General features: G+C 34.1%; 1 protein-coding gene across 4 annotated transcripts in view; it reads right to left on the bottom strand.

Moving 5' to 3' along the window:
- tjp1b (tight junction protein 1b) overlaps nt 1–1,469 on the bottom strand; it is a 176,807-nt gene extending 175,338 nt beyond the window's left edge. For all 4 annotated transcript variants that reach the window (XM_079809270.1, XM_079809269.1, XM_079809268.1 and 1 more), the window contains exon 1: nt 964–1,469. In XM_079809270.1, the coding sequence (XP_079665396.1) occupies nt 964–1,384 (421 nt within the window). In that variant the 5' untranslated portion in view covers nt 1,385–1,469. The remainder of the gene's footprint in view (nt 1–963) is intronic.
- Nucleotides 1,470–10,378: the final 8,909 nt, after the last annotated feature.

Here is a 10,378-nt window from a genome sequence, read left to right on the forward strand (position 1 = left end):
TATTTAAATAAATAAATATTAAAAAAGTTATTTTATTGTTTCTTTCTTTCAAAATAAAAATATAATATTTAAGTATAGTATGCATGATATATTATACATTATATAATAAATTTATTATTATTATTATAGTTATGGTATTTATTTTTTATATTAATTATATTATTATTTAAGTAAATAAATAAATATATATTTAAAAAATAAATCGTTTTTCTTTCTTTCATTCATTTATGTATTTATATACAATTATTTAAAAATATATATTTATTAATTTATCTATTAAAAATATATATTTATCTAAAAATACTTATTTGTTTATTAAAATAAGTAATTATGTATTATATATTTATTTATTTTATAATATTTTTTTAATAAATAATTGTTAATTTAGTTATTCAAACAAATATTTATTTATTTTAAAGTTAGTTAGTTAGTTAGTTAGTTATTAGGAGTGATACGTTTAAATATGTACATTATTTAAAAATATATTTATTCATTTATCTATTTAAAAATATCTATTTAAAAAACAGTAAGTAATTTATACATATAAATTAAAATAAATATTTGTTAATTAGTTAATTTAAACAAATAAACAAATATTTATTTATTATTTATTAGTTAGTTAGTTAGTTAGTTAGTTAGTTAGTTAGTTAGTTAGTTAGTTAGTTAGGAGTGATACGTTTATAAGATGTAAATTATTTAAAATATATATTTATTAATTTATCTATTTAAAAATATCTATTTATTTAAAAAACAGTAAGTAATTTATACATATAAATTAAAATAAATATGTGTTAATTAGTTTATTTAAACAAATAAACAAATATTTAGTTAGTTAGTTAGTTAGTTAGTTAGTTAGTTAGTTAGTTAGTTAGTTAGTGAAATGAGACCTGAAGATGTTTTCATGAGATTTGCCCACCTGTGATCTAAATAGTCAGCTCACTAGTTTGTGAAAGTCTGATTTACCTTCCCAGTCCAGCAGGAAGCAGGTAAGCAGGTGAGGACACACTTCCTCCAGCACGGAGCAGAAGGCGTTGAACGCACACGGGCCCTTCTGGGACAGCTGATCCAGGAAGAGCTCGGCCCGTTTCTTGCTGGAGTCTTGACCCAGTATCTCTTTGTACTCCGCAAGAGAAAACACTTTGTCATACACCAGGTACGGCAGCACCTTGTTGACATCCAGTTCCTTCAGAATCATCTCCCTGTGCTGTTTCAGGACCTTGGCGACCCATTTCTTTCTCCTCCTGGTGACGGGTTTTCTTCCTTTTGTCCTCTGTCTTTTATTCTTCTTGATAAACCACCTCTTAGTGCCACTTCCAAACATCTTCACATTGAGGATTCCTACTAAGGCGTCTTGAACAGTGCCATCAAAGAAAGGAAAGTGCATACTTTTACAACCAATACACAATCATGCCTTCATGTTCTGCCCCTGTAAACGCAGCATTTGTTGTGACACCCAAAGTGTCTGGAACAGCAGGACAATCTGGACAGACACAAAATACGTGCTTACAGACAGTAATAGGATTAGCTTTGCGTTAAGCAGACAAGGTTAGGTTAGGTTGCTCTGTCTATTGCTAGTTTGGAAAACATAAATGTAAGTGAAATCGGACATTTCTGAATTTGTGTAGTTGTCAAAAATAGAGTTATTAGACTAAGCCTAATCAACACACTTCATCTTATATTTGCTGGGTATGTACCGTGTGTACTATAGTCTGAAAATATCATCATTGCAGTAGCAGACTCTACCAGTAGAGGGCGGCGCTGTTACAGTCTGGACATGTCTGGACTGTTGGTCCTGCTGTTTATATTTTCCGTTTTAATTTTAGTTCAAGTTTTGGTCATTTTGTTGTGTGTTTTGTCATTTTTATTAGTTTTTTTTAGTCTTTTTAAATTCATTTTAATATCAGTTTTAGTTATTTCATTACATCAAGTTAAACTAAAAGAAAATGAGATGTTATTTAGCCAACTAGCTGAAATAAAATAAGCTTATAATAAGTATTATTGATTTTTTTTTATATTTATTAGTTATATTATTTAAATAAATATTTAAAAGTAAATAGTTTTTTCTTTTCAAAATAAAATAAAAATAGTATTTATTTATTATAATAATTATATTATTTTTTATATTTATTTATTAATTATATTATTTATTTATTAAGTATATATATATATATATATATATATATATATATATATATATATATATATATATATAATTAAAACAAATTCTTTCTTTCATTAATTAATTTATTTATAACAATTATTTTAAATATATATATATATATTTATTCATTCATCTATTTAAAAGTAAATATTTATTTTAAAAAAATTATTTATTAAAATAAGTTATTTATTTATTTATTTTAAAATGTAACAAATAAAATGTATTTATTAATTTTCTTAATTTATTTAAACAAATCTAATTGTATATATAAAATAGTTAGTTAGTGTATGTGTATATATATATATATATATATATACACTGTTAAAAATTTGTTGTAATTTTACAGGAAATTCCTGGCAACTAGTTGCCGTAAATTTACAGCAAGTAAGATACAGTATTTTTCCTGTTTTTTTAATACAATAAAGTACTGTATTTATACAGCAATACTACTGTGATTATTACAGTAAAATGCTGTAATTTATTATAATTTCCTGTAAATTTACTGCAACTCAGTTGCCAGGAATTTCCTGTAATTTTACAGGACAGAATTACAATGAAATATTCCTGTTATTTGTAAATATACAAATACAATAAAATACTGTAATTTTCTGTCTTCCGCAATTAACAACAAAACAATGGCCTCTTTTCTTTGTTTTATTAACACACTATGCAACAACACATTACACACTTATAAAAGTATCCACTTTTTTTTCATACAAAAATTACAGTCTCACGGGAGAATCCAGCTCATTTCCAGATGTTCAGAGAGCCCATCATCAGGGGGGAGGTGGGGGGTTTACTATAAAGGCTCACACCACTACTAGCCCATCAACTCTAAAGTCCAGGAGTTCTTAGGTGCAGACAGTTGTGTTGAGCCTGTGTCTCTTTTCTGCTTTGCTGCCCGCCTGGGAGAGAAAAAAAAAAAAAGTTTCACGTTTTCATATCTGTTGATGAATACAGTGTAAAAAAATAAAAAGTTACCTAATTCCTACTTGCTCATAGAAGAAAACTACCTTGATGTATTTAACATTAACAATTTATATATTACAACAACTTCACATTAGAATATTTTATGTGAATTTAAACAGTTTCCAGTCAGGATTTCTTTTTCAAATGGTTAAAATGTACATTAAAAAGTTGGATGGAGACCCAGCTATTGCCGTTAAGTGTCATCTAGAGTTGGTATTCATTCCCCTGCAGGACATTTATTTAAACAGAAGAGTCTGACAGACAGCAGTTTAACATCACAAAATTTGACATTAATTAATTAATGAAAGTCGTAAAGTATGGTCATGGTATTTAGCAGATGCTTTTGTCCAAAGCGACACAATATACAGTAGATGCATACATACAATGACATATATTGAAGAAAAACATTGTAAAAGCCAATGTAATTCTAAATGTTAAGTTGTTAAAGGGTTAGTTCACCCAAAAATGTAAATCCTGTCATTTATTCCTCATATCGTTCCAAACCCATAAGACCTTCGTTCATCTTCAGAACACAAATGAAGATATTTCTGATGAAAACCGAGAGCTCTCTGACCCCTGCATAGACAGCAATGTAACGAACACTTTCAAGGGCCAGAAAGGAAGTAAAGACGTCGTTAAAATCTTCCATGTGACTCCAGTAGTTCAACCTTAATTTTACGAAGCAACGGTAATTATTTTTAGGCGCAAAAAACAAACAAAATTACTTGATTGAACAATTTCTTCTCATCTGTGTTAGACTTCCTAGTTCTACGGCAGAACTTACTTATGCGTCGTGGTGCTCACGTGAACAGTGTCGGCCAAAGGTAAGCCAGCGTTCTGAAGACGCTGCACTGTTTGCAATATGTGAACAGAGTCTGACACAGGCTAGAAGAAATTGTTGAATTAAGTATTTTTTTTTGTTTTATTGCGCACAAAAAGAATTTTCGTGGCTTAATAACATTAAAGGGTTAGTTCACCCCAAAATGAAAATTCTGTCATTAATTACTTACCCTCATGTCGTTCAACACCCGTCAGACCTCCGTTCATCTTCGGAACAGAAATGAAGATATTTTAGTTGAAATCTGATGGCTCTGAAAGGCCTCCATTGGCTCAATGCACGGTTCACTCTCAAGACCCTTAAAAGGTACTAAAGACGTTATTACAAAGTCCATCTCACTACAGTGGTTCTAAAATAACTTTATGAATCTGCGATAATAGTTTTTGTGCGCAAAAAAACCCTAAATAACGACTTATATAGTGATGACGATTTCAAAACACGGAATCATGAAGCTTTGAAGCATTATGAATCAGCGAGTCGATTCAGGGTTTATTTAGGGTTTTTTTGCGCACAAAAACTATTATCGCAGATTCATAAAGTTATTTTAGAACCACTGTAGTGAGATGGACTTTGTAACAACGTCTTTAGTGTCTTTTAAGGGTCTTGATAGTGAACCGTGCCATTGAGCCAATGGAGGCCTTTCAGAGCCATCAGATTTCAACTAAAATATCTTCATTTCTGTTCCGAAGATGAACGGAGGTCTTACGGGTGTCGAACGACATGAGGGTAAGTAATTAATTACAGAATTTTCATTTTTGGGTGAACTAACCCTTTAAGGTTAAACCACTGGAGTCACATGGACTATTTTAACGATGTCTTTATTTCCTTTCTGGCCCTTGAAAGTGTTCGTTACATTGCTGTCTATGCAGGGGTCAGAGAGCTCTCGGTTTTCATCAGAAATATCTTCCTTTGTGCTCTGAAGATGAACGAAGGTCTTACGGGTAGTGCTGGGCGGTATACCGGTTCATACCGAATACCGGTATTTATTTTTGTTATGATATGAATTTTGATGATACCGCAATACCGGTGTGTCGCTTAAACAACGTTCGGAACGCGGCGCAGCGCGTCATTGTTTGAGAGGGGACGCATTTCACTGTTGCACTGTACTAGTGAGAGCAGTCAGAGCACCGCTGAGATTACATTACAGAATCCGAGATCGCCCCCTATACCCTCATTCACTATTCCCTACGTTATCACTTTATTTGAAGGAGTGAATGAAAACGAGAGCGTGAAGTCACAACCGTTGTGTGTACATCAGCTGTACACTCGTTATTGCGGTGCAATGGGATAGAATGAGTGCACTCAATAACGTCCACTATGGTTTCGGACACCACTAAGCGCTGTCCCCTCCAAATAATGCTATATTTGAGGTTATAAGGGGCGATTTCGGATTCAGCCCTTGATCACAGTGCAGAATTCAAACTACACGCGGCGCGCGCGCGCGAGAGAGAGCGGTTTCTGCGCGGAGCGCCGCGATGGGTTTAACAACGCTCACCACATGGATCATATATTAGATATAGACCAGAGCGAGCGCGTTTAAGATTTTTATGGACATATTTCATATACTATAGTGCTCTAAACGTGAACTCGAAGCGTGTATGCGCCCATATTTCATCAGGTCTTCTTCAAATGAAATGTGCACTGATTTGGCTACACTGAACCATACATCTGATCACGACCGCGATGACACGATGGATTATTCTGCTATACAAAAGACAATGAATGATGTAAGTTAATAAATAAACTGACAATTCAAAGAAGAATGGGCAAAAAAGTAACTGCTTTATTCTTTCTGTGCTAAACTGATGTGTCGTTTGTTCAGAGAGGTTAAATATGTTGCAAATATCCGCGTTTTTCCCTCGTTTTGGCTGTTTGTTGTTATAGGATTTTTATAACAACAAGATAAGGTTTTTTAAATGCAAAAGGTGCCCTCAACTCTGTTTATTTTCTCTCCGTGGTCATATTTTAATATTCATGTGTCTGTAATGAGTGTGTTGCAGGTCTGTGTTTTATTGGTTGTCTCTCCACAGCATCATTTTGAGGGGCTTTGCAAACCTGTATTAACTCTAGTGTGGAATTCTTCTACAATTCTCTCGTCATGACAGTAAAATAGGGCATTCTAGTCAATCTACTGCAGTATTTCCTCTCTCAATCAGTAGAAAATGTGATTAACACCCGGTCATGCATAGGGGGAAAAAATACCGTCATATACCGTGAAACCGATATAATTTAGAAAAATACCGTGATATACATTTTTGGTCATACCGCCCAGCACTACTTACGGGTTTTAAAGAGGAATTAATGACAGGATTACATTTTTTTGGGTGAACTAACCCTTTAACAACTTAACATTTAGAATTAAATTGGCTTTTACATTGTTTTTCTTCAATATATGTCATTGTATGTATGCATCTACTGTATATTGTATGTCGCTTTGGACAAAAGCGTCTGCTAAATACCTTAACCATACTTCACCAAATTTGACATTAATTAATTAATGAAAGTCGTAATGTTAAACTGCTGTCCGTCAGACTATGGCAATAGCTGGGTCTCCATCCAACTTTTTAATGTACATTTGAAAAAGAAATCCTGACTGGAAAAAAATTCACATAAAATATTCTAATGTGAATAAAAACTTTTATTTGGATTGACTCGATATTTTGTAGAGATAACAGAGCTGATGGAAATGCTCTCTAATTAGAATGTTTTTTTTTTGAGTGTGCCAAATTTGTACGAATGCACTTAATGAGCAAATGAGTTGGATGGAAACCTGTCTATTGACATCAATGCATATAGTATATCATAGAGCCTAATAATACTGGACAAAAAGGAAGTGATTAATGGGACTTTCCATATGAGAATGATAGATCTATTTTCTTTATTAGTGTGAAAACAGTTTAAACATACCTTTGGACAAATTCAAGAGTTCTTGAGGCCTCTTTAGGATACTGCAAGTTGATGTCGTTCCATGGACATCATCCACTTGTCCGCATAGTGTCTCTCCTGAAATGCATTACAATATGATAACTAAAAGAGCACTAGAAAACTGCACGACATAAACACACACAAGTGGCGATGTTGGCATGCAGAATTCCAGCACAGTGCTATTAAACAAAAAAGGGAAGAATATACCTTGCACAATTAAGCAAGGTGTACTGGGTAGGGTCTCTCTCTGGATATCAGCAGCTGTGGCATTGGGCTAGGGAATAAAAATGTAAACATTACAAAAGGTAAATTACACAGCAAATTCCAATTACTATTATTTTAATATTCCATACAGTATGCCAGGCAGCCATATATAATTTGAGACAAAGAAAATGGTCCACTCAACACAGAAGAAAAAAAATGGCTAATATTTTTAATATACTTTATGTATGCTACACCATCTAAAACAGTTAAAGGATGTTAGCCAGTCAACTCCCTATAGCGGTTCAGAGTGTCTATGGAATATTAGAATAATTTTGAATAGATAGTCTGTGTGAAGACTATATTATCAACACAATGGTATTGCACAAACAATTTACAATTGCTATCGTCATTGTGGTGGTTTTCCATTAGTTACTAGTTCAGCTCACCTCAACTGTATTCACCATGTTTGCTTTTCCATTGTGAAAATCTCATGCCTTGTGGCTGTAAGGTAACTGTGACTGTACCCGTCGAAGTAACAAGGCGAGCCGATGAGATGACGTTCAGATCAACGGCTCTGGTTCTGATATAATTGACAACAAATCCGTGTCTGAAATAATCCAGCTAGGAGCCGATGTGCAGCTAATTTACTCCCGCGGCGGTGTTACAGCTGCTGCTGAGTTTGTCTACGTTAGTAACTTATGATTCCTTCGGTGTTGACCGTTCAGGGCCGCGGTGAAGTTCGCGTCTTACTCTATCAGTTAAGTTGGATAGAGTAAGACGCGAACTTCACCGCGGTCAGTTCAGGTTTCTACCGGGAGCGAGCGAGTCGAGGCGAGCTAATTTTAGTAACGGGACCTAACGCTAATGTCACGGAAATAGACCAAACTAAACAAACAGCACTCACTCAGATCACCGGTATTAATATATCCATAGACTTATAAAATAAATGTCATGTTACATACCTGAGATGTTCCTTCTTCCAAAAATGGTTGAATACTTCTGGTACCGTTGGCCGGCTGGCCGCGTAAATTTCGAAATTCAAACAGCAGCGATCCCACAATGCAATGCGGTTGCTGTAAAATAACGCTTCTACAGTGTAGTTACAATAATATTACAGGACTGACCAAAAATTTCCCGTCATGCATTTGCATTTACAGGAAAACCGTGAATACAATACGTTGTTGTAAAATTTATTGTAAAAATTACATCAATTGCTAACAGTGTATATATATATATATATATAACATTTGGGTTATTACTATAAGAAAGTGTTAAACTGTGTTGATTTATGAATTATAATTTTTTACGTGTTATTTTTGTTACCTTATTCATTTTTGTGTTTAATTAATGATTTAATTCAAGCATTTATTAATATAGTTTTGTTAGGAAAAATGTGACTTTTAATTTAAAGTAATATAATACTAGTATTTAATATTTTTTAAAAACAATTCTTCTCAAATCAGTGTCAAATCAGTGTCTCGGCCGGTTCTCCGCATTGTGACAATTTACCCCACTTTTAACCTCTGGTAAAGGAATATTTCACACCTGTGATTTGTAAGCTGGGTTAGCACTATCCTGGGTTATGAAACCCTGCTCCGGGGTAGGTTTAGTGCTGCGTTTGCACCATTAACCCTGTATTGCATTATGGCAGTAAGCCGAATGTTACGTGGGGCTGCGTCTGAAATCACATAGGCTTGAGTAGGTACTTATTTTGTAAAGTTTTGTTAAGTAATTACTTCGCAGCCATTAAAACGGTGCATTCAATGTAGTATGAATGTAATCCGGACATACAACAATCACAATGTTGTCATTATCACGTGACCCACCAGCGTCAGTAGTAGTATGGAGACAAATAATTCACACAAAAAACACGATGCACACATGTGTAGCCAATTTCACTTGCATGAAAAACAATTCACGTGCTCAAAATAAAATGATATATTCATAAAATACATTTCACAAATGCAAAACACAATTCGTAGATTTACAACTGTTCACAAAAACGTTATACTATGGTAGTGAATGTCTGCCGAGATCTGCTTGGTTACAAACATTCTTCCAAATATCTTCCTTTGTGTTCAGCAGAACAAAGAAACTCATACAGTTTGGAACAACTTGAGGGTGACTAAATGATGAACTGACAATCTCAAGTATGAAGGAGCACAACATTTAGTACAGATAAATATATGTGTACGTGTGTGTGTCTCTTCTATAGTTGTGAGATTGGCTGACTAACAGTTTGAAGCTGGGTTACAAGTTCTTCAGTCACGGGGCATTTTACTGGAACCACTATGTCATTGCATTTCTGGTCAGGGATGTTGGTGTTCCCGTCAGTCTCCTTTTCTTTTAAAGTAGATAAATGTTTATGGCCAAATTACACATTTAAGTGCAATACATCAGGTGAAAAGTTAACAAATGAAATGTTCAATCTAGTCATCACTAGACCTCTCGCTGTCAAAACTTATCAGATTTTGGTTTGATATTTAAAGCAGTCAGCACGTAGTACAGATCAGCATAAAAACTGCCAGGCAAAGTCAAATTAATGCTTCACGACATTTTCCTGTGACATTAAAATCTCGATGAGGCCAGTGCTGAGGGGGAGCTATTGGCCACCCAGATGATCGTTTTGCAATCATTTGCGTCAATGTAACTGAAAGAGGCTCTGTACCTGCAGCTAAAATACAACAAAACAAGCATCATTTCCTCTTCATATGGGACATCTGATTACCACAGCAGTTGCTTACATCTGTTAATATTTAATAAACTATCGCTTCAACTGATCTCTAACTTCTTCGTTTCAATAAACACAGAAATGAACTGATTCAACTGCACACACCCCTGCTTTAGCCATGATTTCAACTGTGGCCCTCACGCGATTATGATTGTCCGGTGGATACGCTTAAATCTGATTGGCTAAAGAGATCGGGGTGGGAGGAGACCGCTCCCGATTTGCCGATTTGTACATTCACATTCAAGGATGAACTTGTACATTTTAAACATTTGAACGTATAAATCTACGAATTGTGTTTTGCATTTGTGAAATGTATTTTATGAATATATCATTTTATTTTGTGCACGTGAATTTGATTTCATGCATGTGAAATTGGCTACACGTGTGCATCATGTATTTTGTGTGAATTATTAATGAGTCTATTCTGACTACTTATAGGCCCCGTCCACACGGAGACGCGTTTAGTTGTATACGTTAAAGGGGTGGTAAAACACATTCTTTTGAAAGCTTGATTGTGTTTGTGGGGTGCACTGTAACATGTGTTCATGCT

This window comes from Gobio gobio, assembly GCF_949357685.1.
Source record: "Gobio gobio genome assembly, chromosome: 25".
NCBI lineage: Eukaryota > Metazoa > Chordata > Actinopteri > Cypriniformes > Gobionidae > Gobio > Gobio gobio.